Source organism: Vidua macroura, chromosome 1 (genome assembly GCF_024509145.1).
Source record: "Vidua macroura isolate BioBank_ID:100142 chromosome 1, ASM2450914v1, whole genome shotgun sequence".
NCBI classification, from domain to species: Eukaryota; Metazoa; Chordata; class Aves; order Passeriformes; family Viduidae; genus Vidua; species Vidua macroura.
In genome coordinates, this window is record NC_071571.1 from 3701979 (window position 1) to 3728926 (window position 26948).

General features: G+C 40.0%; 1 protein-coding gene and 1 long non-coding RNA gene across 2 annotated transcripts; one reads left to right on the top strand and one right to left on the bottom strand.

Annotated features, from left to right (window-relative positions):
- Nucleotides 1-2267: 2267 nt before the first annotated feature.
- Nucleotides 2268-4154, top strand: LOC128808952 (uncharacterized). Its single transcript, XR_008437578.1, has 3 exons — nucleotides 2268-2387; nucleotides 3483-3854; nucleotides 4080-4154. It is a non-coding gene; the product is annotated as an uncharacterized LOC128808952 (long non-coding RNA).
- Nucleotides 4155-7365: 3211 nt separating this feature from the next.
- On the bottom strand, nucleotides 7366-26473 carry GHRHR (growth hormone releasing hormone receptor). Its single transcript, XM_053980630.1, has 13 exons — nucleotides 26417-26473; nucleotides 22146-22251; nucleotides 21480-21587; nucleotides 20214-20314; nucleotides 17552-17649; nucleotides 15957-16089; nucleotides 14925-15078; nucleotides 13549-13609; nucleotides 13372-13441; nucleotides 11747-11838; nucleotides 11113-11242; nucleotides 9619-9660; nucleotides 7366-7644 (listed from the first exon to the last, which is right to left on the bottom strand). Exons 1-13 carry the CDS (start codon nucleotides 26471-26473, stop codon nucleotides 7522-7524), a joined length of 1275 nt encoding a protein of 424 aa, XP_053836605.1. The 3' UTR covers nucleotides 7366-7521.
- Nucleotides 26474-26948: the final 475 nt, after the last annotated feature.

The following is a 26948-nucleotide window of genomic DNA, read 5'->3' on the forward strand; positions in this document are numbered from 1 at the left end:
CATCTAGCCCTGGGTATGAAACTAATAGTAAGTTACTTTTGCCAATACTTGCATTGTTGCAGCTCTATTTTTATCAGGAGAAAATTGCAAAAGCTATTTTCAGTCAGAATAGGAATGATATTTTATAATCCCCTTTATAAAATATAAGAGCTCTGGAGATTGTAACAGTGGTATGTGGAAAATATTTCCATTAACGTTCATCATTCCATAACATCCATCAACATTCATAAAACCTTCTCTCTCCTCTCCTCTCCTCTCCTCTCCTCTCCTCTCCTCTCCTCTCCTCTCCTCTCCTCTCCTCTCCTCTCCTCTCCTCTCCTCTCCTCTCCTCTCCTCTCCTCTCCTCTCCTCTCCTCTCCTCTCCTCTCCTCTCCTCTCCTCTCCTCTCCTCTCCTCTCCTCTCCTCTCCTCTCCTCTCCTCTCCTCTCCTCTCCTCTCCTCTCCTCTCCCTTCACTTCCCCTCTTTCCCTTTCCCACCTATCCACAATAAAAATCCACTTTTTTTCTTCAATAAAACCTGGAGATATCCAACCACCTACCAAAACCAGAATCCATCTTCGCTTCAGGTCCAGCTTTTACCAAAACTGATCCTGACAGAGATCACTGTAAACCTACAAAGTTTTCTCTCAAAAAAATCCACTGAAATGTGTTTAAATAACATAAAATCCCCAAGGAAACAAAATAGCAAGGAACTGCTGAGGTTTTATCACAATACTATGGTGGCACTTTGTGATTTTTAGAGCTGGCATCATAAATGTGTTCACTGCTCTCACAACCAAGTGACCAAGGGGACACCATGAATGAATTTCCTACAGCTGAGCAGCCAAGCAGCTGTGGCACTAAGCCCAGGCCATAGCTGTTAATTCATTTATTTTTTCTTGGCATCTCAGGTGGATTTAAAGCTTGAATTGAGCTCCGTGTAACCACAACCCTGCTGCCTGCACTGAGCTCCAGGCTCTTGCTCCAAACCCACGTTTGCTGGGTGTTGGGATGCAGCCTGAGAGCCCTGCTCCTGGCAGGAGCTGCTTTACCTCAAACACCAGCTCTGAGGCACTGATTATTCCACCCAAATGATTCAGCCTTTGCTTTGGCACCTTGGCCATCTGTTGCTTCTCCAGAGCGAGGGGTTGGCCCCACAGACCATCCCCTCCCAGACACTCCACCAGCAATGCAAGGCATTCCCACAGGGAGTAAAATTTATTCCCACCATGCCTGGGTTTGTCTGTCTGCTGCCATGGGATGTCATCGTGTCCCCGAGGGTGGGAAAAGGGAAGTGACACATCTTCCACTTGGCTCTCAGTCACCAATGTCCTCAAAATCAGCTCCCAGGCTGCATGCTGGGTGCTCCAGGAGACTCTGGATTTTATTCAGGGATGAGTAGGAGCTCCAGCCATGCCTAAATCCACACCTGGGAATCTCACAACCCACACAAATCTTGGCAGGTTGGCCTCAAGGGCTCCTTGGGCTCACTCCACCAAGGGATGTCCAGCGTAAATAGGTGGCACAATCTTCCAGAGGAACTTCCAGGTGCTTTTGTGACAATAAAATTGTCTAAATCATCGAGTCCAAGCTGGACAAGCAGCAAGGGAAAGACAGATGGAATGTCCTGGCTGTAGGATGGAGGGTGGAGTTCAGTGGTGTGGAATGCTGAGGGTGTCACTGGAAGGGTGGTGAGATAATTCACCCGCTGGATGGAACATCTTAATTGGTGTGCGCCGAGGGAATCTGGCAAAAGGAGAATCCTGTGTCGGAGGGATGGGGTCTGGGAAGGTCCTGGCTGCCATCTAGTGGAGCAGGGATGTGTCTTTAGACTAAAATAAATCTATAGGTAGCACATATCACAGAGAACCAATCTCTGGTCTGTAGGATAAATCACGTCTTTACACGAGAAAAAAAGTCATAAAAAATAAAGTAGCCTAGAAGCCAGTGAAACTGGGGGCAGAACCACGTTGTAATTGCAGGAAACAGGGGAGAAAAGATCAGGAGGTAAAAGAACCCCTTGTCACTCTTTTCTGCAACAGTTTGTGTCCTCCCTCTTACCTCCATGGAATGCCACACAAGAGTTTTCATTTGAACTAGAGAAATTTGGGCTGTTTTCAGAGTAATCAGATTAAATTTCAGTTCCCCCACCCCAATGTGTGGTCTACTGTGTGCTCTTTGTGACATAAGTGCACATTTTTTGCTAGGAAAGGGGGCAGATGTTTCAACTGGAAGTTCACTTTGGAACTTTCTGATCAGCACTTTGTTCACCAGTGACGATGGTCAAACCTCACACCCAGAGAAGAGGGGAAGCTTAGGGCAGGCATGTGATCTGCTTCCAAGATTTTCCAAATTTTCCATTCATTTCTGCAACTTTGTCTTGAACCCACTTAGACTTTGCCTCTCTGGTAATGCTTTCAGTGTTGGGCAGGGTGTGAGGGAACTTTTCAAGGAAAAGCCCTTTCACTTCCTCCCTGACATTGCTCATTTTCCTTTAAAATGCTTCATTTTCCCTTATGGCATTTTACCTTTTATCTGTAGGTCTCAGTGGCTAAGAAAGCACAGTTAACACAGAATAAACAGAATATCTGGTGGTTTTTTTCCCATCAAGCTGAGTTGGACTCTGAGTTCTGTTTTACTCACTGTCATTATCTTTTCACTCAGGAGATGGAGAAAATCCTTAACTTGTTAAGGCACTCTGTGGATTAGGTGTGGGTATTTCTCTGGTTTCTAAAATTCCTTAAAATCATCAGAAATTAACTCTATTACCAAAACCAGGTGTTTCTACAATTTCCTGTAGACCTAATCCTCTGGAACATGGGGCTTTTTCTGGCTGGAAACCCGAGTTATGAAAATAAAGCTTGTGCTTAAGAAGGGAGGAGAGGCACTACCTCACCCTCTCATCATTTCCTAAACTTTATTTAGCTAAAACAACTGGAGATAAATCTGATTTAAAGGTGTGATTTTAGTTTGTCCTGAACCACAGAATCCTAAAATGAGTTGGAAGGGACCTTAAAAATCATTTAGCTCCAACTCCTTCCATGGTCAGGGACATTTTGCATAGAGCAGCTCTGCACAGGCCCAGCTAAAATACAGATAAAATGGTCTGAAAAGTTAACTGAGTGTTATAAAGAAACAGATCCATTGCAGACATTTGTGTTAAAAAAAAAATTAAAGATATATTGTATGTGTTCCTGTGGCTTTAAGAAAGGTATTTATTGTCCACTTTGACACAGTGGTGTTATTCAATCACATCCAATGTGACAGGAAAATCCTATTGAGCCATGAAATTACAAATAATATTTTAACTTTATTCCATCATACTGTTATATTTTAATATATATTAAAAATTGATGGCATTTGAAGTAAAATGTAGTAGAAATAAACATTCCAGACATTTAATTTATGTCATGAAATATGAACACAATGTATTTTTATTTGCAGCATTACCCCAAAAATCATGAAATATTCATAGAAACTGCAATTTATTTTTTTTTTTTAAGCTCTTTGGATGTAGGATTTTCGTCATGTGCCATAAAACAATTTCCACCAACCAAAGACGAATTTTGCAGTGGGCAGGATCTGATGAAAAGCTTTGTCCCTCAGGGATAATGGCAGAACTGAAGAGTACCATATTAATATCTTAATTTGATAATACCAGAGCACAATTCCAGCCAGACAGTGATGGTGTAAATGTGATTGTGTCTCTTGCTATCAAAGCTGAGCTCAATTTCAGTTTCCAGAGCTCTCCCTGACCAGCAGGAAACAGCAGAACCATCATTAAAGGATGTTCCAGGCTTGTTCTCAACCTATCACAGACAGGCAGTGACATCTGGGATCTTACATGGAAAAACTTCAGCTACAAATTGGTTCAGGTAACAAATGATGCCAGTAGAATTTTTATTCCAATAATAATTTTTAATATATATTTTTATATATATAATATATATTATATATATAATATATATATTTTATATTTTTATATATATATCATATATATTTTTATATATATTATGTATATATATTGGAATATATATAAATTTATTCCAATAATAGACCTTAGGGCCACTTTTAATATTTTTATGTTTTCTCTTCTCCAGTGTCCTACTCTAAGTTCAGTGTCATCACTGTGGGACACTCCTTGGAAGAGGTACTGAGGGTTTACTGCACCAGAGCTTGAATCATAATTCAAATAAAAAACAAAGTATTGAACAGTTATCCTTGCTTCACTGAAAATTGAAATTATTTCATGATATAAAAACAATAAAAGTGATCTCTCCTTGATGTCAGATAAAGACAGAAGAACCAGGAGTGTTCTCTGATAGTCATTATGGGATCCACTGTTTAATTTTGTTCATCTAAAATATATGCTGTTAGTAGAAGAGAATTTGCCATTAAACTTAGCAGTTACAGTGTGTGGGGAAGCATGTAAGGCACTGAGCTAGACAGAAAAAAATCAGTGTAAAAGCCTGAAGATGAAGAAATGATGACAAAACTAGTGGGCAAAAACCCAACAGAAAATGCCACCCGAATGTGAATGTAGAAGAAATTAATCAAGTGCTCCCACAAAAAAAAAGGGATATTTCCATTCAAAAAAACAAATTAGAAGCTATTGCTTATTTTTAGGTATCTAGCGGTGTTTTTGAGGATGGGAGCAGAAAAGTTAACCAATATAACACAATGAGTTGTGGTAAGATATTATTTTGAGACCAAGTGATTTAACTTGCGCCTAAGCAGGCAGAAAATTGAAAATTAACACCTAAAACTGAATTTCTTTTACTTCTGCAGCCTGCAGTGAGATCAGCTCATGCCCCTAGGCCTGGAAGCACCTTTTTATTTCTGGCTTTACTCACTGCATTGTAAACCCTGTAGCAATTTGCACACCCTGGGAATAATTTTCTGTCTTCAACCCAGTTTTCCGTTGCTGTGGCCCTACTTCAAGTGAAAGCAAATCACACTTAGGTAAATTTATTCTTCAAAGGTTAAGGAGTTTCTGCTGCTATACTTTTCATACTTGCGTTATCAAACCTTCCATGTGATAGACAAGAATGTGTAGAAAGATAATCTTATGTGATAAGTGTGCACATGCTCCTAAACTCACGTTAAGACCAGTAAAAATAATCTAAATTCAATGCAATTCCCATCCTGAAAAGCTGAATCGCTTCAGTTTTTGAATCCTGCTCAACATTTTATATTCAATATAGGATTTAGTAAAAAATGTAATGCAATGCTAATCTCCATGTCATGCCTTGTCATAACTGATATTAATACTATAATTAAATATTTTGAGTAATTTCTTGTGATTTTAACCACTTCTGTTTCCAGTCTCAGCCATCCCCAAAGAAAATATTCCCTGGATAGTAGCTAGGGTTTATTTCAGGAAGGGACAAAATGATGGCTTTAAGATTCCTGCTCTTTTTCGTGCTAGAAAAAGCTGAGATGACTGGAGAAGGACAAAGACTCAGTGTGTAATAACCCTATTTAGGTGGCAATGGATGCCACAGGTACTGGAATGCAGCCAAATAATTGTGCCTATTATAGATGATACAGAGCCAATGGAAATTATTTGGACAGACCAACTATTTTTGATGCAGAGGGATTTGGGTCAATCACTTAATCCAAATTTCTCTAAAAACAAGAGCCCTGAGAAGACCCTGTGTTCATGTGCCTTCATATCTGTTACTTATGTGGAAACCCCATTCCAGAATTTCAGATTCCAGAAAATCCATTTGATATGGTCAAGAATCTTAATATGACACTTTAAAACACAGGGAGACCAGAAAGTGCCATCACAAATCCAGAAATCAGCTGAGCCTCACAGTGGTTGATCTGTTCAGGAGAAGAAGGAATTTTATTTGGTTTTTATTGCTTTTTGTCTTATGCTTTTAGAGCGTGACGGTGTTCACAGTAAATTTGCCCATTTTCCCACCAGCAGCAATGCAGCAGCTGCAAAAAATTTTCTATCTAAACATTTACGGGGAGAGATGGGTAAAATTTATCTGTCTTTCCTGAGTTATTATTATTTTAGCTGATAGAGACCATGATCTTTGGGAGGCTGAAAAACATTCCTCTCCAGGAAAGAGCTCATGTTCACTGGTTATGCCACTTTTCCACCAGAGCTGGGTGCTGTGGGACACTGAAAGCCACGTGAAGGCTTCTCTCTGTTAGTTCCTTTCTCTCCATCCAGAACCTTGAATTCTTCTGGATAATGGAAGGAAACGAGTAAAAACAATGTCTTGGGCTTGACATTGTAAAATGTGTTCCAAAGAGTCACTTCAGAAATGGAAATAAACACCCTCAGGTCTGAATCCAGCCATTGCTGTAATTTTCACAGGTAGAAGAAAAACTTTTTTTTTTTTTTTTTTTTAAGTGGAAGAGGAAATCCTGAGCAGTCAACTTTTATACAAAATTTAGGTGAAGCAACATTCCATTTCTTCAGGTTTGCTGTAATTACCTGGATTCAGCAAAGGGAAATTTCTGGGTTTTAATCAGACTTGGCAGCTGACTGAAATGTTCAGAAGAGCAGGGTAAAGTGTATTGATGCAATGATCCTCACTGATTGGTGCAACTTAACTTTCTCCACTCCTTTCCAAGCCCTGATATTCCCATCAAAAACTTTAATCAATCTTTTAATATACAGATTACAATCACCATTGTAGGAAAAAAAAACAAAAAATAAAACAAAACAAAACAAAACAAAACCACTCAAGTACAAACACTGGGAATCCAAGTTTATTTTCAAGCTTCTGAATCTTTTACAACACTGGAGAGCAAAAACAGTCATACATAAGAAAATATTTTGCAATATTCCCAGCAGTCTCCCAGCCCATCTCCTGGGGGTCTCATTCTCTTTCTCTGCAAAAGTTGGTTTTTTCTTTTCATTTCCTTGCAAAGAATTTCCTTAATGATTATCATATGGAGCCTTGGCCTTCCCAATGTCTCCCTTTCCTGCTACTTGGCTGTCAGAAATTTTCTTACCTGTAACTCTTGAAATAACATCAGAACCTGAGAGTGTTTTCTGGCGAAATTGAATCTTTTTGCTTCTAAAGAGACAATGTAAAAAGACAACATAAAAGGGCTTTTTGTGACGCAGTTCAGCAAGACTTTGGGCTTCTTATTTATATGTCTGTGGAATCAAACCATGGAACAAAGCTTGAAGAAGCTGGATAGACTCCAGCTCCCACTAAATTAGAATTGAATTCTGTTTTCCAGAGGTGGTCATCTATGGTGTCACTGGAGGGTGCTGCTGGTGTCCATTCATAAATACTTTGTGCTCTATCAGTGAAAGTGTAGAAATGAACCAGAATAAGTGATTTTTATATTTGCTGTGGTGCAAAGTTATCACTGAGAGGGTTATTTTGTTTTAGAAGATCAGTCAGGGTTTAATCTGTCCCTGCAATGCTTGTCCTGCAGAAAAAAGCCCCATGGGTCAGAATTGAAGGATCCTCCACCAATTTGCTCAGGATAAACTGTAATAAATATGTTTGGTAAAATTTTGCTTGTTTGGTTGGGTTTTTTCCCCTCCAGAGCCTGAGGCCATTTTCAGCACACAGATGTGGTCATTTTCACCCCAGAGCTGGAGGGCACAGTCCACCTGGTCCTCCTCCACACTGGCACCAGCCCGCGCCTCTTCCCGTGCCACCTCCGGCCGATTTCCGTTTGCACCTCAGGAACAAAGGAAAAGGCTCTTTTGTGGTTGGATTTTGCTGGGAAGCAGACAGTGGGAAAGAAGCAGGACAGAAAGAGGGGCTAGAAAAGAATAAAGTTTTTAGACATCTCTGTCCAAGTCAAGTTTCCTTTTTAGCTGATAGGAAGTAGAATCCTGTCTCAGCATGGCCATCTTTCTGCACTGATGAATACTCCTGAAGTTCTGTCAGTACTAAGCTTGAGGTCTCTAGCACTATAAACCATTTTCTCCATTACCAAAATATCTTAGCTTTTTTCATATACCTTCTCCTTTTTTTTTTTAATATTCCCATGAATATTTATTCTACCATCAATCTCACCAACGTAGCCTACACAATTAAATATATTTTCTCCACATTGCCTGCTCTTTCTCAGTTGCTAAAGGATGTTGTCTTGGTTCCATCTGCTTCTAGAAAAGTATAATCTGCAGCAAGTTTCTTAATCAGCATTCACCAATTTGTGGCTGGGAAATAATGCTGCTTTGGCATTTGAGATGATGAGGGGAAAGCCAACAGCAGTCAGGAGACATTTGCTGTGTGTTGTTGACAGCTGTGTCATTGTGTGTCTTGTAGTGGCATGTTCACAGGAGCACAAAGTGGGTCCAGGCCACCCACTAAATCCTCCTGTCACATCTGATTCTTGTTAGGAATGTGCCTCCCCAGATGTTTAATAGGAAGGGAATTTCTGTATGGAAGTGCTGTGTGTCTGGGAGGTCGAGCTGGATGTGAAGCTGTGGTCTGTGGTTAGAAGGGATTAGGGTTATTAACAAACTAATGACAGGATTTTTATCTAAACACAAACATCATTAGAGTAGCCAGTAATTCATGGCCATAAACTCAACCAAAAGGCTAAAAATGTTAATATATTTAAAACCATTTAATTTAATATTTCAGAAATTTCTGATAGAATTCAGGAAGTTTGGCCCATGGCGCATGTAGGTGACTAAATACTGTTTGAAAGCTTAATCAGCCCTTGACTTTAAACTTTAAACTGGAAATTGAAGGTTTAGCAATACAGTCCAGGGAGTCTAGAGTGGTCAGGGATGAGATTCATCTCCTAAACACATCTTTGACACTCCAGGGATGCCCTTTCTGGGGAAAAGGGTGGGCATATATGGAACAGGAGTCTCCTTTTCAGGAGCTGCAGACAGAATCCTGCAGGGTGTTAGTCTGAAACTGAATCCCAGTCATATTCCAAAGGAGCAATCTCAGCTACTCTGGAGTCAGAAAATGAGGGAAAATTCCAGAGTTTCAACATATTCTAAAATGTGGAGGATAAATTTTAATGTTTTCTGTATAATTCCTTTAAGATGCATTATTATCACATCTAGACTGTGTAAATGGACCTGGACACTAAGGTAAAAGGAAAGACTCCTCTCCCATCAACACTAAAATTCTGACTTGAACATTCTAAACAGAAAAACAGATTTAGCAGAATTTTACCCAAATTTTACAGTAAAATTCTGACTTAAACATTCTAAACAGAAAACCAGATTTTCATTTAACATGAAGAAATACTGAGATGCTTCATGAGACTATTAAAAATACTAAAAAAAAAAAAAATCACTATTGGGCAAAGGTATGCATTTAAATTCCTTCCAATTTAAATATAGATCTCCATTTAGTAAATGGAGATCTCTCTGCATCACTGAAGAAAGTTGTATTTTCATATCTGGACTTAGCAGGGGTTTTCCAAGCCCTGCTATAGGACAAAAATGTGCAGAAAGGATGAAAAATACTTGACAGAATAGCAAAGTAGTAAAAGTTTATTTCTCCACTAGATGGCTTCATTCCCATGAAGATCATTGAAATGAAATACATCAACATTGTTACCCACATAACAGTCATAAGAAAATGAAAGATTTGGTTATTTTTTGTATGAAACTGCTTGTTAACTATATATTTGCCACTGAATGCAATATTGTAGAAGATATATCTGATATAGTTTCCTTACCTCTTGGTTCAGGAAACAATAGAGAACTGCCACAATAAACCCCTGAAAAAGACCAGAAGAAAAAGTTTTGAGGGTTAAGACAGTCTGAAAAACCCAGTTACATTATCTGACTTCATGGTATGTGAATTGGTGAGCATCACTATAGGTGGGAGATTGCTGGAAGTTGAAAGATAATTTATGGATCTCCAATAGAGCTGAACAGCTTTAAAGATAAACACCTGGTTAGTGGCATTTCACCAGAATCAGTCCCATGCTATGAATTCACAACTGTGACTGATGATTATGGAAGTGTGGCCCACTCTCCAGCCCAGCACGCTGACAGCTGATTCTTTATGCACTCTAAAGAAAGTAAAACAGAGACTGCAGAAGGAGATCCATGGATGGAGCTCACACAGCTCTCCAGTCAGATTCTGTGTTTTTGTAGACTACCGGATGAGATCAAATTCTGGCCTATTGAATGTATTTGTTAAGATTCTGAACTGAGGTAAATCCAGGACAAATCCTAGGAGGTCAAAGGACCTACATGACCAGATCCTGGCTCAACACCTCAACCTTTTATTCCATTTAATTATTCATTAACTATTCATTAACTCAGTGAAGGTCCCCTCCCTGTACAGAGGGTTGGGATTGATGGACAGGGTTTGTTGGGCAGGACTGACACAATGGATTCAATCCTCAAGAGGAATAAACCAGCACAAAACTCATGGATGGATGGTAGTGCTCCCTGAGAACCATCCAATGAACAATCCCTGGAATCATCCAGGGAGAGATCTGTTCCCTGGGGAGGTTTGGAGGCATTCCCACAGCTGCTGCTTTGGACTGAGGTGCAGCACAGGGAACGGGAGGGAAGCAAAGGGAAATTGGGTCCTGCCCAGCTCATAACTCAGGGAGCAAAACCACCTGGAGGGGACATCAGAGCAGGAGCTTTTCTTGTTGGCATCCAGCTCCTCAAGCTGTCCATGCCCTGTGTGCCAATCCAGAGCAGTGGGAGGCATTTGCAGGAGGGGAAGGGATGTAGCATTCCTTGGGACAGCAGCCTGTGTGGGGCTGGTGCACGCACCAGGCACTGCTTGATGCTTATGTTTAATTATCAATTTATTCTTTATCAATTAGCAAGGGGGGTGGACCTGCAACTTTGCCTCTGGAGGATTTAAATCAACCCAAGTTAGCTTGAATTTGTTAGTGAAGTCAGGGAAGGCAGGTGGACAAGTACTGGTATCAAGGAAGATTTTCCACGCTTGACTTTGGCCCCCCATCCAATTTACACATTTATCTGAAATTTTGTATTTGTAAAATCTGGAGGCCAGCCTAGAGCCAGGTAGGATTTGTCACCTCTTCAGACATTTTAACTCAGCACAGCACCAGGAACTTTGTGAGCAGACACTGGTTTCAGGATCCGAGGATTCTTTTTGTGCAATTCTTGTTGTCATGAGGACACAAGGCTAAAAGAGAAAAACTGGTAAGAAGAAACCAAAGGATCTGTGGTAATTCTACCTGAAAAGATCCAATGCAGAGCTCCAAATAAAGCCGAACCCCCAGGCTGGTGTATTCTGGGAGGAAGTTGAAGACAATGTAATGGGTTCCAAATAAAGGAATTAGAAGCAGAGTTGACCTTGAGAGACGTCTAGCACAGGAGATGAGAAGAAATAAGGCGATATTATTTTTCTAAGTAAAAAATAATGCGCTCAGTGTGCCACAGTAGTGAGCAGAAGTGAAAAAGAAACTAGTATATATAAAAATATGTATAACATAGAAATAAATATGCTGGTTTCCTTTACAGTTCTCATACAGAGAAAGGCAGCAATACAGGATAATTTTTCCTGTCCTAAATAAGAGGTTTAATGCCAATTCAATTAATTTAGTTGTCTCCCCGTTGATTTTAATTGGAAGGCAGACATCTGAGCTGATTTGAATACATCCCATTGGCCAATATGAGGTGACTAGAGTCTCACCCTTTGACTATTTTCCTTTGGAATGGGATAAGTTTGGGAATTTTAAAATTTAATACCAATTAAACTGAGCCTGTCTGTGACACTGAGCAAGTACTTCTCTGTTTAGAAAAGACAACATAACTTTTTATTATTATAATTAAAATAATTGAGTTTAAAAAAATTATTCCATACATCACCTGTACTGAGAAGAATTATTGAAGTTGATTTGTCTAGGGTCTAGTTTTTTCAGCAAAATTCTGATGATGTTGATAAATAGGACAAAATTGACCTGTTCACAACATTTGAGGGGTGGGAGAGAAGAAAAAGACAAGGTTAATTTCTGATGTAAAACTTTGCAGTGAAAATCTGGTGGGTTGTTTTTGTTGTTGTTTTTTAATTTTAGTTACAATGTAATTTCTGTGGTTTCAGTGTAAGGTCATTAATGCTATTCCTGCTTGCAGCACTCAAGTATTTAAATAAGTTGCATTCCTGCTTGAAAAAATGGCTGAAGATGAAAACTTGAGAATTTCACTTTGTTCAGCAAAATATTTTCGTCACTATCTTGTGTGACTCTCCTTTACCTTTTGTAGCTCAAATCAGTTGGATTCTCCTTAGAGACAAATATTGCATTAAATTCTGGCTGATCTCTCTGGGTGCTATTAGTAGAATTTTTCTGCCTAAATACCTCTGCAATGAGATATTTCCATCAGAGATGATCACCCTGTTCTGCCTTTGCAGTGGGTGGAAAACCAGCCAGGAGAGTTAATAGAGCCTCAGGTGGGCTTGGGGGCAGGTCACCTCCTCCCAGGGTAGATATTTGTTTTCAATCAGGTGAATCACTTGCCAAAAGTGCATATTTCCCTTTATTGGCTCTGAAGGAGCCCTTGAGGCGCATTAGCTCAGCTCCAAAGCAGTTAGGGTCAATCCTGACTTGCAAATCGATTTTTCTACAGTTGTAATTTGGCACAGCTTTATGCAAAGTCTGTGAGGCTGCTCAGCTTTCCACGACCAAAGGGATTCTCCCCATACATTTTTTAAGTGTCTGTACACACCAGCTCTTCCTTAGATGAGGCTGAATGTTTAATTTTGTCTAAGAATGTCCTCATTTTACCAGAGGGTCCAACCTCATTCTATCCATTAGTGATGCTCGATGTGAATTCCAGCCGAAGAAATAACAGAGGTAGAAGGACGTGAAATATTTTATTGAAACCCAGTGATCTCTGATCAGAATTCAACTTGAGATTCTTCACTCACATTGTTTGTGTTTATCTTTAAAGTCCCTTCCAATCCAAAGCATTCTGTGATTCCAAACCCCTCCTTTGCATGCATCGGTCCTCCAATTAAATCAAGGCTTTTATAGCTGACTTTAAGGTCATCCATTAACTGCTTTCTCAAACACTGCTTGGGTTTAATGACTTGTGGGAGTAAACATTTATGATAATCATTTAAAGCCCATCAGTTTATTTAATAAATGCCAGGCTCAAGAGCTGTTATCAGTTGTCAGCTCTGAACAGAAACTTATTTCCCTTGAAAGTTTTGTATTAAAATTTATGGCTGATTCTGAACTCTTATGCTAAAATTTTGTTTTCAAATATAAGGAGTATTTAGTCCACTCACTTGCTATTAAATTTCAACTAAACAGACAATTCTAGGAAAGTTTTAATTTGTTTGAAAGACAAACTTTTTAGTTTGCATTGGACATAGACAGTTAACAGTAGGAATTTACCATTTCTCTTCCTACAACTCAGCAAACAGCAACCCAATTTTAATACAAAAGCCTTTTTTTCTTCTTAGTAATATCAGCAAACTCAGAAGTACCTACCCCCACAGAAATTATTATTGGTCCTTTGATTAGCCACCAATAAGGAGAGCCTTGATTAATATCCCAGCATCTGTGAATATGATAGTAAGTTTAGAAAAAGACATACATATGTAATCATGGCAGTCAATTAATAATATAACCCAAAAATATAGAATAATGTGGGAAACAATGACTTACGCTGTGTCTTCAAAGTAGAATTTTGTCAATATCCATATAAGGGTGAAAAGTGTTGGAAAACCTGTCAGACATTTTAAAATAAGGTATAATTAATTCAAGCCTTGTCCACTGAAACTCTGGTGCAATGATGCAGATCAATAATTTTTGAGAGCTGGAATTACCTTTTGGGGTCAGTTCCTGTAACAGGAATTGCTTTAAATACAGTCCCTAAAACACAAAAAGTGCTTCTGTTTGCTGAGTTGTCAGGCCTAGCTTAATCTTTGGTGGCAACAGGCATGGATTTCCCTCCCTGAAGCAACAAAAAATTCCTCTGGCCAAGTGCATTCACCTGCCATAGAGGAGTGCTCTGCTTTTTCCTTCCCACAGCAACTCTCTGTGGGCACCCACTTGATTTCAGATTTCTAAGTCTGAACAATTCCATTTATTCCACACAACAACAAAATCAGAGGGGAGATGTTGCTGTTTCACTGCCTGTTTTGTTATTTATTGGACAGAGCTGCTTCATTCAAACAATACCTCAGTGCAAAAGATGGGCTGTAAAAATACCAGGAATAAATTAATTCCTGCTTAGGAAAAAACAATTCCCTTTCCCAACCTGTGTAACCATTCTGCACAAACAGGAGCAAGGCACACTGAACTCTGGTGTTTGTGATAGCTCCTTAGAGGTGACCATGTTTTCAGTGGGGTGAAGAAGGTTAAGACTGGAGGATGTCTCCTTGTGCATTCTCAAATATAAATGATTTTCCACCCCTTTCAGAGGGGGTTTATTGCCATAAAAAAACTTGATTGCTTCTGGCTAATATGTACATAAAAATAAAATGGAAGCAACACCCAAGTTAGGTACTTTAGTTAGGTCAATTGGGTTCCACATCCAGTACTTTTAATTGGAATGATCATGGAATCATAGAACCATAGAACCAGAGTCATAGAATCATAGAACCATGGAATCATGGAATCATAGAGTCATAGAACCATGGAATCATGGAATCATAGAGTCACAGAACCATGGAATCATGGAATCATAGAGTCATAGAATGGCCTGGGGGAGAAGACACCTTAAAAATCACCTGGTTCCAGCCCACAGGGACACCTTCCACTGTCGCAGGTTGCTCAGATCCCCATCCAACCTGGCCTTGGACGCTTCCAGGCACGGGGAGTTCACAGCCTCCCTGGGCAACCTGTGCCAAGGCCTCACCACCCTCACAATTCAGAATTTCCATGTCCCATCACTCCATTCCTTGGGAAAATCCCTCTCCAGCTTTCCTGTACCCCCTGGAAGTTGCTCAGTGGTCTCTGTGAAGCCTTATCTTCTCCAGGCTGCACAGCCTCGTTTCACACCTTGCCTTTTACTAATTTCCTGTAAAATCCGTGCCTACCCCAGCCAAAGAGAACCAGCCACCAAAAATATCTCCTTCCATGAGACAGGGATGAGAGCAGCAGGCAGTTGAGGTAGAGAGCCTCCACCAGCAGCCACATGAAATTGGTCATCATGAAGTAGTGGCAGAAAACCACGGAGATCTTGCATTCAGTCTGGGGAACAGGAAAGTCACAGTTTAGGCATTGCTTGGAGATACATCTCTTTGGTTTGACCATGAGGTAGACATCTGTAATATTGGCTGAGTTCTACCAAGAACAAGATCTCACTATTAACTGATGGTTAAACTGAGGGCTTCAAATGTGAAATGGATTTCTGAGAAGTAAGGCTATAGCCATCATAAGGCCTTGGAATCCCCTCTGCATTTTGCTTTCTATCTCTGTGTTAGAAATGTAACTTGGGCTCCAGAGCATGTGAGTTCTCACAAATTCACTGCTTTGAGTGTACCTTCAGTGTCAAATGCTCCTTGAATAAAGGTTCAAGGACCCATTTTTCTCCTTATGCTCGGCTCTAAAATTCTGTGTGGCTGTGAGCAGTGCAGAACCATCCCATAAACCTCTGCTTGAAAACCACTGCCGAGATCTGGGGCTAGATGAATGCTAAATTCATTGTCTGGTACCTTGAGTGCTTTGTGGTTTACAGATCAGAGCTTCCAACCAGAACAGGAAACCCAACATTTCCAGAAGAATAAGCTTTAAAAGTTGTTCTTTGATGTACTCAGAGATCTTCAATTTTATGCTCCAGATTATTGAAACATAACAGTGTAATGATACAACTTTGTTGCTATGTGCAAGTCCAAATTTCATTTAGAGTACTACAACATCACAAATTGATGCTATAAGAATATAGGAGGGCATAATTTATGGAAGTAAAATATACTGAATTGAAGAATTATATAATTTTCATTACCAGGTTAGAAGGGGAAAAAAAAAGCCCCAGTAAGTAGTAAAAAAGAGAGAAGAAAAGTGAAACCATAAATAAATGGTACATAAAAACATCAAATACCACAATATCCTGCTTTATATGTGCTTACTGTGGAGAAGCTGCAGTGATCAATGCCTTCCTCCTGGAAAAGGACAGCATCCTTAATGAAAATGGCAATAGCCTTTAAGATGAATGTAAAAAAGAGCTGTACGTGGATATAATTCCTGGGACAGCGAAGCCTCCTGGAAGAGAAGAAGAGAGGTCCCTCTGAGGTAATTAACTTACTTGTGCTGGCAGTAATTAAAATAAGCAATTAGCCCATGTTTTATCTCAGGTACTTCCAGACACATTTAGGAAGAACATTTTGATCCTCTGAGCTCTTTCAGAGAGAGGCAGAAAACTTCCTCGTGTGAAGCAAATCAGCCACAATCTACACCTTAATCTCTTGACTTGTTAACCAGGATTATAGTTTCTGCCTTACTTTGTCAAAATTATTTTGATGAATTAAGTAAAAGCACAGAAGAGCTTTAAAACAATTTGGTACATCTATTTTAAATTCAATGTACACATCTACTTTAAATTCAATTTACACCTCTACCTTAAATTTAATTAAAGATTAAAATTTTGCTGTTATTATATACAGATTTTTTGAGGGAGTCATGTTTTTATTTGGAGATGAAGATTTGAGTCAATAATCAAAAAGTTCCACTAAAAGCCAAATTCTATTCAGACTCAACAATCAGAGGGTCACCTAATCTGAAAGTTCACCTAGAGTGTGCAGAATTTTATTGCTGACCTCAAATGTCAACCCCATTGTTAATTATGACTTTTTCCTCCCTATTACTACGTCTCCTTATGTCCATTGTTTCTTTCTTCCCCCTCATTTGGGCTGGTTTGTTTTCCTGAGGTCAGAGTGGATGTCAATAAACATATCTGGTGGCTTCCAGACATGAACTAGGAACCAGCAGAGGTCAAGAAACTTTCCCTAGAGAACCCTGATTCTCACAACATAATAATAAAACTCCTGCCTTTTTTTTTTTTTCTTTTTTTTTTAATCTCACAGAAATACAAGAAATAAACAAAAATTAATAAAATAAATCCCACGTGGTGGCAAACATTAAATCTACATTAAATGATAAAATATGTTAAATATTCTTAATTAGACCTGAAAATACCTATAAAATAAGTATAAAATACCTAATTCGGTAAGAAAGAATTCTCACCAAATGTGACAAAATTCTGAAACTAACTTTAAAACATGTCTTTAGTGGTAAATGTTTCAATAGTAATCTATAAAATGCTATAGGAACACTCTTTCAGAATCAAGTCCTTTGTGTATATTCTTATTAAAAATTCCCTGGAGCCATAACAGGCACGCATGCATAGTTTATGAAAAAAATCTTGATTCCAGCCTAAAGCAAGTAAATTTTTCTGTTGGCTCTTCAGGATCAAAGTGAGTTGCTGAGTTTTGCCAAGAGACAGCCAGGGTTTATTTCCAAGATCTGAATCTTCTTATTCCTGTCTCTCTCTGATGTCTTTTAATTCCCAGCTTCAGTTTCATATTATTTAACCAGCATGGCTGGAATTTTTTGTTCTTATTCGCCTGAATTTCTATTTGTGTTATTTTGTTATGTCTAATGCTGTCTTCCACAGTCTAAGAAATTAAAAACTGTGAAAAGAATTGAGGTTAGAGGACACCTTTACCTGAATGCAATCAGAACTGTCACAGCAATGATGAGGGAGGTGATGGACACGCTGTATCCCACAGTGTAGATGATCTTTATAGTAGAAAAGTAGGATTGCTAGAAAAGAGAATGATTTGTCACACAAGTTGCTGTTAAATGACAGCTTTTTTACTGATTCTGTCAATTTTGCTTTGTTTGGTGCTTCCATTCACTAGATGTCCCTGACTGCCTTTTTCCCCCTCTTCAAATCCCGCAGCAAAATTCAACTTAAATCACTAATTATGTTTCTTTTGTGTAGTCCCATTCCATAGTTGTGTGGATACAGCCCAATCTGATGCTGAAACATGTATTGCTTGATCAGGGTCGTTTGAAGCTCACTCACAAAACCATAAAAACCCACACCAGTCTTCAAAAAGGCATTGTTCAAAATCTTATGCAATTTTTATAAATGCTGTGTTCTATACCGTGTTTTCTCCCCAGCAGTAGCAGGACAATGCTGCTGGCAGCATGGTGAATACAGAATTCTCTCAGCCTTTCTCTATTTTTCTCCACTTTCCTCTGCTTCCTTACTTCCATTTTTGCTGTCTATTCCTGCTTTCAATTTTTATTGTGCTCTGGTGGGTTGGTTTTTTTTGTTTTTTTGTTTTTTTTTTCCTGGGGTTGTTTCTTTCCTCTGCTTTTCTTGCTGCCAAACTCAACTGCTGCTCAGTTGGAATGCCAGTCAAAATCCATTTCAATTTAAGTGGCTCCTCTATCAGACACAATCTCTGAGTGAGGATAAGTTGACTTCAGCTGTCTCAGATGAAAGCAGAAAACAGAATGAATAAGCTCTAGGCTGCAAATCTAACTCCAGTCTAACATGATCTGTCTCTTGGGTCCCATTTCAATGCTTTTACAACCTAAAATCTGCACAGCTGTGCAGTGCATTCCTACAGTTCACTTGGGGAAGGGGAGATGCTCATTTGGAGCCTTAAGGGGAACTTTATGCATTATAAGACTGACATTTATTTAATTTATTTAGGTGCTTAAAAATTAGCTGCCTAAATATGAGTCTGTAGTAGAATGAGAAGAACCTGACCACAGGGCTGATCTGTGTAATTTTTAATACAAACCTGTTTTTTCTCATCCTTTTTCTTTTATAATTAATGAAGGAAAACACTCTCAGAAGACAATTCAAGTCTTTAGAAAATGAGACCTTATTGATTTCTGTGACCAACAAAAAGGATCTATCACTACATTGCCTTAGAAAGAGGAGGTCATAGAATCATAAATCCTCGACTGGTTTGGGTTGGAAGGGACCTTAAACATCATCTACTTCCAACTCCTGGATTAGTAGAGTGAAACCTTTTATGCCAAGGATTTTGCATCCAAGTGTGCAGATTTATGATTATCCACAGTGTAACCTGAGCTGCTATTATTGGTCAGAGCACAGCAGCTGCACCCTGAGTTTGCCTTCCAGTTCAATTTTATCCATAAGAAACCAGATTATCCTTTCTGAGAGCATGCCTCAGTGTGAATGCAGCAAGTGGGGACAGCCAAGAGATATCCCTGGAAAATTCCCACCTGATTCTGACCAAAGCACTAAGACAGATCCATGGTGCAGAGATTAGCTCCGACTTTCACAGTATTCTTTTGAGACTGATGAAGTTAAATGGGGTGGATCTAGTGGGTGAACTGTGAGCTGTGTAGGATTACCCAAATCCCTGACTATGCACAATTCCAGCCAGAGCTCACTGAAGCACCTCGGAGCTCCAAAGCTTGCCGGGAAGTCTGGATGCATCACTCCATGAGAAACATCAAAACTGTGCTAGGCTGACCATAGCTGGCAACAAATCAGACGTGTAAAACAGAAAATAATCAACTCCTTAAACAGATAAACCTACAACTGAGGAGTTTCTTCAAGGTAAAATAATGGAATCATCACAGAATGCATTGGGAGGGATCTTAAAGCTCATCCAGTCCCACCACTGCCATGGGCAGGGACAACTTCCACTATCCCAGGTTGCTCCAAGCTCCATCCAACCTGGCCTTGGACACTGTCAGGGATCCAGGGGCAGCCACAGCTTCTCTGGGCAGGCTGTGCAAAATCTCCCCATGGTGATATGAACCATATTTTATCCTTATTAATTAGGGATCAAGCACTATATTTTCCCTGTGCCTGTAACCTCAAGATATCACCAACAGTGAAAATCTGGCTGAAGAAATATGTCAAATTCTGATCTGCATTACAGAGATTACAGAGATTTTTTTTTTTTCCATTGTTGAATTAGATATTTCATGCAGGATGAGACACCTAAAACCACTCTTTTCCTCAGATATTGCTAAATTTTGAACAGTGGTCTTTTAATAGCATATTTTCTGTACAGATGCTGTGATACAACAAATTCATCTTGGTGTCTGATATTACTGAAATGTCTTAATACAAATTTTTTGAACATTTTGTGCTACATCTTTGTCTGTTATACTTGTGCATTTGCAGCTGGCTTTGTTACACCTGAATAATAAAACATTCTCAGTCATCTTACAAAATAGGTGGCCAGAGTAAAAATTGGAATTATATCCCATACTTAGAAAGAAATTTCAGCTTCTTCTGAGTTTCCGTCTGCAGTGACCTTCAGGAATAGAAAGGAATACTATAACATCAGCACACTATTCACATAAATTTATGGAATTAAACTTACTTCTTCAAGAGGAATCTCATCTTCTACTGGACAGGCCACATGGTAGGGAGGGAATGGGTCAGACCAGCCCTTTTTTGTGCAATTTCTTTTTATCATCCCAGCTGAAAAAGAAGTATTTAATTTTCTCAATGCAGGACAAGATAATATGGAAAATAAAAACCAGGAGAAGACCTCTGGCTGGTACAAAGTTGTACCAGGAGGAGAGGATCATTAGCATCTCACAGAGTCAGTAAGACAATTTTCCTGTGCACATTCAGGTCATCAGACACAAAACTTTGTATTTTATTTATAGACAAACAATGGGAAGAAGGGAGAGAAGGAAGAGGTGATGGGAAGGACTAAGGAAGGAATTATATCAGGCACACTGCAGAAGATTGGGAAGCACTGCTCCATAAATTTCTGCTCCGCACAGCACTCACCCTTCTACCACATCCCTTCTCATTCCCACCTCCCCTGAGGCTTACTCTTCCCTAGCAGATCAGAAGCTGGGATAAGCAGCCCCTTCCACGGGGACAGCACGCTTCCACAAAAAGTATTTATGAGTCAGATGAAGGAGAAGTCGAGAATCCCAGGGCAGGAAATGAATCTGCACAGATGAAAGGGATTTACTTATCCCTCGTTTATAACTAGCATGTGTTGGATGTGGCAGAGGTTGGGCTTTGCAGTTTCTTTTTCTTGTGGGACTGCCAAATCCAGGTCTTTCCTGGAGGGTGGTTTGCTCCTTGTGGGCTCACATTTTGTTACTGGCCATGCTCACCCAGACTGGGAGCAGGCACAAAGGCATTTGTTTGCAGTTTTGCAGCACATGTGCTGCTCCAAGGCCTAAATTCTGATTTGTATCTCCAACCTTGGTCTTAAAGAACAATCACATTGTTCATTCCTCTGCCTTTCATTTCATCCCACACCCATCACAGCATAAATCTCAAGAAACCCCAAGCTTAAGTTCTGACCTAAACAACCTGCAGATGAGCTTTGTAGGCAACTCACACAACAAACTGACCCCAAAGCACATGGAAACCAAGGAATCACTCCTTGTATTTCAGTATATTTTTGATCCAGGGCCTCATCAGAGACTACAGAAATCAAATCCAGTTATGGATAATTCTTAAAATATGAGAACTGCCAAGGTCCCTCAGATCCTCCTAAAGTCTTTGCAATACTTCTCTGTTCCAGCTCACGGGAACATGAAATTCTCTGTCTTCACCCTCCCTTTTTAGAAGTGTTCTTGCCAGACACACAACAGGAGTAACCATGGTAGGACATCACCTGGCTCCTTCATGAAGTGAAAAAGGATGTTTGGACATGGTAAAGCAAGAATCTCTCCAGCATCTGCCTCTGGCCAGCACAGCAATTTGTCCCAAGTTCTCTTGCAACCTCAGGCAGAAAGTGAAATATATTTTTAAGCATGGTTAAATTTGAGCAAAATAAAACCCCAAACCTTTTTAAACTTTGCCACTCCACCCCTTCCATATCTTACAAAAATAGTTTAGCCACAGGTTTTATTATGAGAAATAAACACCCCCAGAATGCTATTTAATCTGCTTTAGTTAGACCCCTGTGTTAGACTGAGGTGAGTTTTCAGAAAGAATGCAATAAATGAAGAGTGAGGATGGAAGAAGGATCAGATCACTGTAACTCTTCAGGAGTTGCCCTATTTTTAAAGATCAGATCAACACACCCTCACAAACAAGCAAGCATGATGCCAAGGAATTGGACAAGGGCACAAGGATTCACTCTGATAAATTGACTGTCCATATTTGAATGTGAAGGACACTGGAAAAAAGAAAAGAATGGGAAGGAATGGGAGTAGATGGAAGTAGAGCTGACAAGACAACAGCACATGGGACCATAAATAAAACCCTCATGTCCTTTGGCAGCCTGGCCATGTCCTGACTCTGGTCCCTTCCCTCTCCCTCACACATGGATGGATACCTGGTGATGTTGCATTTCCATGATCTTGTGGGGCCTCCAGACATTCAGCCTCCTTTTTCTTCAGCTCTACCATAAAATCACATTCTGGGTGGACATTCCCAGCAACCTACAGGGAGGAGAGTTTTGGGGGATTAGTTAGAAGGAATATTGGATGGGATCTTATCAGGCATTAAGTCCAGACCTACTTTTGCATCTAACAGGGCTGGTTTAAGGACATAGAACAGTGCTTAGGGTTTCCATCCAAAGGCTGCTACTGTCTCTGCACAAGCTGGTAGTTACACCTCTGTGCTGGAAAGTTTATACATTCCTCTGGCTACATTCATAATGAAAGATCTCTTTGCTAGAACCTGAGTTTGAGTGCAGGATTCATTTACACCCTAACTTTAGCTGGACCCTGTTAAGTATGACCCCAGAAAGGCACACTGCACCTGGTCAGGGTAATTTTCTTATCAGTGAAGGGCTCAGTGCTGCAGGAAGTGCTGCAGAACCTGTGCACAGACAAAGGCCTGCCAACCTCCAAAGAAGCATCATCATGAAATCACAGACAATTACTGCAAACCTGTCTCCTGAAAGAGCTCTTAACTCCAAAAGGAGTGAATCTGTTCTCTCCCTTCTGCCATCTGCCTTCCTCTACACAGGGTGGGAGGCAAAACTCCTTTATTTGGGAAAAAAAAAAAGCACTCTGCACCAAAGCATTTGTTGGTTTGGTATGATGGTGTAAAGAAAAAAGTGACACCCAGGGTTTTAATAGCAGGAGACATTCAGTTCTTTAGTCCTTATTTAGACTTATATGGGAACCACAGAAGGATCTGAAGGCATCCAGAGAACTTTGGGTAGCCAAGGACAAAATCTGCCCAGGCTGTTACACCCAGACTAGACTAGTGAGGATGCACCCACTGGGCAGGAGTACACAGGACTATTTCACACAAATTTAAAAAAATATGTGCCTTGTACAGCTTTAACCTCTGTCCCCAGTCCCAAAAGATGAGTTGTGATCAGAGACACTCTGACTTTTATCTCTATGCCCTGGCCTCTGGTGCTGGTGTGTTCTGCATGTGTGAATATAGACACAAAAACACAGAGACAAAACAGAAAATTAGCCTAGCATGAGACTTGCATGATGAACAGGTGGCTGGCATATGGCTCAGTTTTCTTCCACCCAGGGAAGATTCATATTCAGGGAATTTGGAAAATAACTCTCTGGCTTTCAGTTCATTCAGAGGGCAGACTGTATCCTTTCCAATAAGCTGGTGTTTCCCCTCCATGTTAATGTCCATGTCTCTTGTTGGCCTGCAGAGCATTTGAACTGCATATTGACCAAAAATTTGAGGATCTCAGGCTGCTGGAGAGCACTGGATTAATTACACAGCATTTGTTTTTCTGGGGTTTGGGCCCTGGTAGTTAAAAATGTCATTATCTCCATATGTATGCTCTGCAAGATCATCTGCTTCCCCTTTACTGCACTTTTAGGAGGATGTGGTTTTCCTGCCAGATTTGCAGACAGCAGTGCCATGGATCAGCTTAAGGCAGCAGTGAAAAGCAGGGCTCCTTCTCCAGGCTGAATGGAGTTTGGTGTGTGAGAGGACGGTAGGGATGGATGGATGGATGGATGGATAAGGAATGGATAGAGGGATGGATGGATGGATGGATGGATGGATGGATGGATGGATGGATGGATGGATGGATGGATGGATGGAGCAGAACACAGACATTACTCTGCCCAAGGAGGAGGAGATCTGTGGGATGCCCCAGGGATTTCATCCAGATCAGTAAAACCAGGGGGTCTAGGGAGACCTATTGTAAACACAGGTGAACCAACCCGGTGGGAAGAAAAGCTGATGTCTGACTCCAGTTCAGAAGGCTGAATTATTTCTTTATTATAACTATGCTATAATACATTAACATACTATTTAAAGGAGATACTAAAACTACAAACCTACTTGTTCTAACTACCATATCTAACTCACTCACAACTCGTGACCCTCTGTGAGAGTCCAGCCACAGGTGGGTTGGATTGGCCATCAGGCTCAAACAATCCTCACCAGAATCCAACCAAGCAATCACCCCAGGTAAACAATTCTCCAAACACATTCCACATGGGAAAACAAGGAGTAGAAATAGAAATTGTTTTCTCTTTCTTCTCTCTGTGCTCCTCTATGAAAAATCCTGAGTGAGAGAAGAATGTGCCTGCCACAGAGACCCTCCATTTCTCTCCACTAAGAAATGCAATGTGAGGCAGAATTACAGAAAAATGGCATCTGTCTCGAAAAGCTTTGCTGTCTTGATGCCTCTTTTCATGCCAACATATATTATTTCTCCCCTTGTACTCACCCTGGACAGTAACTGCAGGAAAATACCCTAACCACGGTTTATAACAGCTATTGCAAGAAATAGCTTTATTAGTCAGTAGAAAAAACAGTCAAACTATTTACTGAAAATCTCTTTTACAACACTCCCTTGGTTCAGTGAACTGTGCCCAGAAAAACCTCAGCAGGAGGAAATGCACCCATTTGCACTATTCTAAATTATTTCTCCTGGCAAAAAGCATTGCTGGATTTTGCCTGTCAAAATTCTCTTTGCTCTCTGAAATGTTCATGGCAAGAGCAAAGCTTGTTTGGCTCATTCACCAGTTCAGGAAACTCCAGGAAATTCTTTTTTTTCTCCTTTTACTTTCTAAGTCTCCAGACTGTGAGAACACTTAATTTAGCACAGGCATCTCAAATAAAAAGATGAGGCTGATCAAGTACCAGGTATTTAAATTATTGCCTCTTCCTTCAAGAAGAACCAACCTTAGGAGGTGCTGTCACAGTTTATTTTCAAGTCAGCCCTAACCACTGCCTGAGCAGACACTGAGTGCCAGATCTGATATGACAGAAACTCAGGTTAAATAAAATAGAAAGATTTATTCCACTCCCAGGCTGTGTTTTAGGTATATTTATCACCTCAAAGCACTTTTCCTCTAGCAGACCCCCAGTTTAAGGAGATGAGAGTCGGTTTCTTAAGCATTTCAAACCTCTCCAGGAGCTGAGTTCATGTTTTCCAGAGAAAGCATAAGGACAAATTACACCCACAACAAAAACAGGGGGCTGCTTTTCCATGATTTTATACTCAAATGAGGGTTGTTTATCTATCCTCTAATATGCAACACATGCTAGGAGGTTTTCATTATACACTAACACATAGACTTGGTTTTCATTTTACACTAACACATAGACTTGGTTTTGATCAGTATATAATAATATAGTAAGCAACCCAACTTTGTAGAAGAAAATTCTGTTTCTCTTGGGTAAATGGGGCAGGTTCTTACAGAGACCTTCAGTCATATTTTTAACCATTAGCACTGAATCCTGATATTCTACTTAAGAACAGTCACACTGATCTACTCCTACTACAGGGAAGTGGGTTTGTCACACAGGTGGTACAAAGGAATCTCGTTTCACACCAGTAAAAAGTCTGTTCAGCCGTTTCACAGCGGTTTATTTTCCTCAATGAAGAAAACAAAACCAAGCTGCTGTGCCACCCCTCATGAAATGTCCCTTCAGAGAAGAGATTCCCAGGAAAGAAGAAAGGATGTAGAGGAGGCATGACAAAAGGAAGATGCTGAAGATGTGATTATTCTCAAAAGCAAAGATAATATCCTGCCCCTGATTTGCACAAACCTTTCCCGATACTGGTGTGATCCTGGATCTTGGTTTGCCAATCTCTGTCCAAAGTGAGATGTCACCGAGACCTCCAAACTTTTTAATGGCTTTGGCTCTTTCTAAATCTGCCCTAAACATCTCTGCTGGTTCCACTCTTTTGTTACCTGCAGCATCTCAGCTGCTCACATGCCAAAAAATATCAGTGCTGCCACCAAGGCAGATGAAATTGTAACAAAAAACCTGCAGAATCTGAAATGAAAGAAAATTCTATCAAAACTCATCTGGTGTAACAGCCCTCCTCCAGTTTTTTCTTCTTTGTCACTGTCTTTCAAAGCCCACACACACAAAATAAGAGTTTCTCTTTATGTGTTTCTCTTTACTGAGGGTGTCATAAGAAAGCAGAGAAATAAACTGATATAAACGTGGGTCCCTTCTGCTGCTGTTCACACTTTTCATTGCATCTTGCCTTGTTTAACTGGAATCCAAAGCAAACAGAGAGAAAAGAAACTCATTAAAAAAAAAAAAAAAAATAAAGCTGTATCTGACCATCTGCTCCCACAAGGAAATGAACAATTATTGAAACACAATGAAGTAAAAGCTTTTTTTTTTTTTTTCCATGCAATTACTTACAAGCACTGCCAGACTCAGGGTGTGCAGAGCACAGTGATATAAAGAACAAGAGGTCATGTTCCAAAGCAAGAGCCAGACTTCACTTCTTCAGCTTCTCTTAGCATCCTTCACCTGCTTTTTGACTTCTCTTTCTCCTCTCAGTTGCTGATTGAAGCATTTATCTTTTTGCACAGAAGTGACGTAACAGGGATGTGAAGTGGGAGATAAATATTAACAATTCTCCATGCTGTGTTTAAGCTTTGCAACGTTTTGACTTGCTCAAAGACTGGACTGGATGAATTGAGTGATTGATGCCAGGATTATAGAAATTCTCTACGCTTCTGGCAAGACTAATTTCTCTCTTTTAACACAAAATGGTTTTGGGGGGATGGACAGTTCGAAATGTTACTAATCCCATATTAAATCAACATGATTGGCATAAGAGAAACACTCTCCTAGCAGTTATTTTCAATTTTTTATAATTAAACCTTTTTGTTATGTGAGTCCAGTGTATCTGGGTGTTTTTATGGAGTGTAATGAGCACAGTGCTACA

Coding starts and splice junctions, on each gene's coding strand:
- GHRHR (XM_053980630.1), bottom strand. CDS start 26,473: ATGACCTCTTGTTCTTTATATCACTGTGCTCTGCACACCCTGAGTCTG. Junction 20,315..21,479: donor TCACTTCATGAAGGAGCCAG/GTGATGTCCTAC, acceptor CTTCTTTTTCAG/CTGGGATGATAAAAAGAAAT. Junction 7,645..9,618: donor ATTGTTTCCTGAACCAAGAG/GTAAGGAAACTA, acceptor TTTGTTCCTGAG/GTGCAAACGGAAATCGGCCG.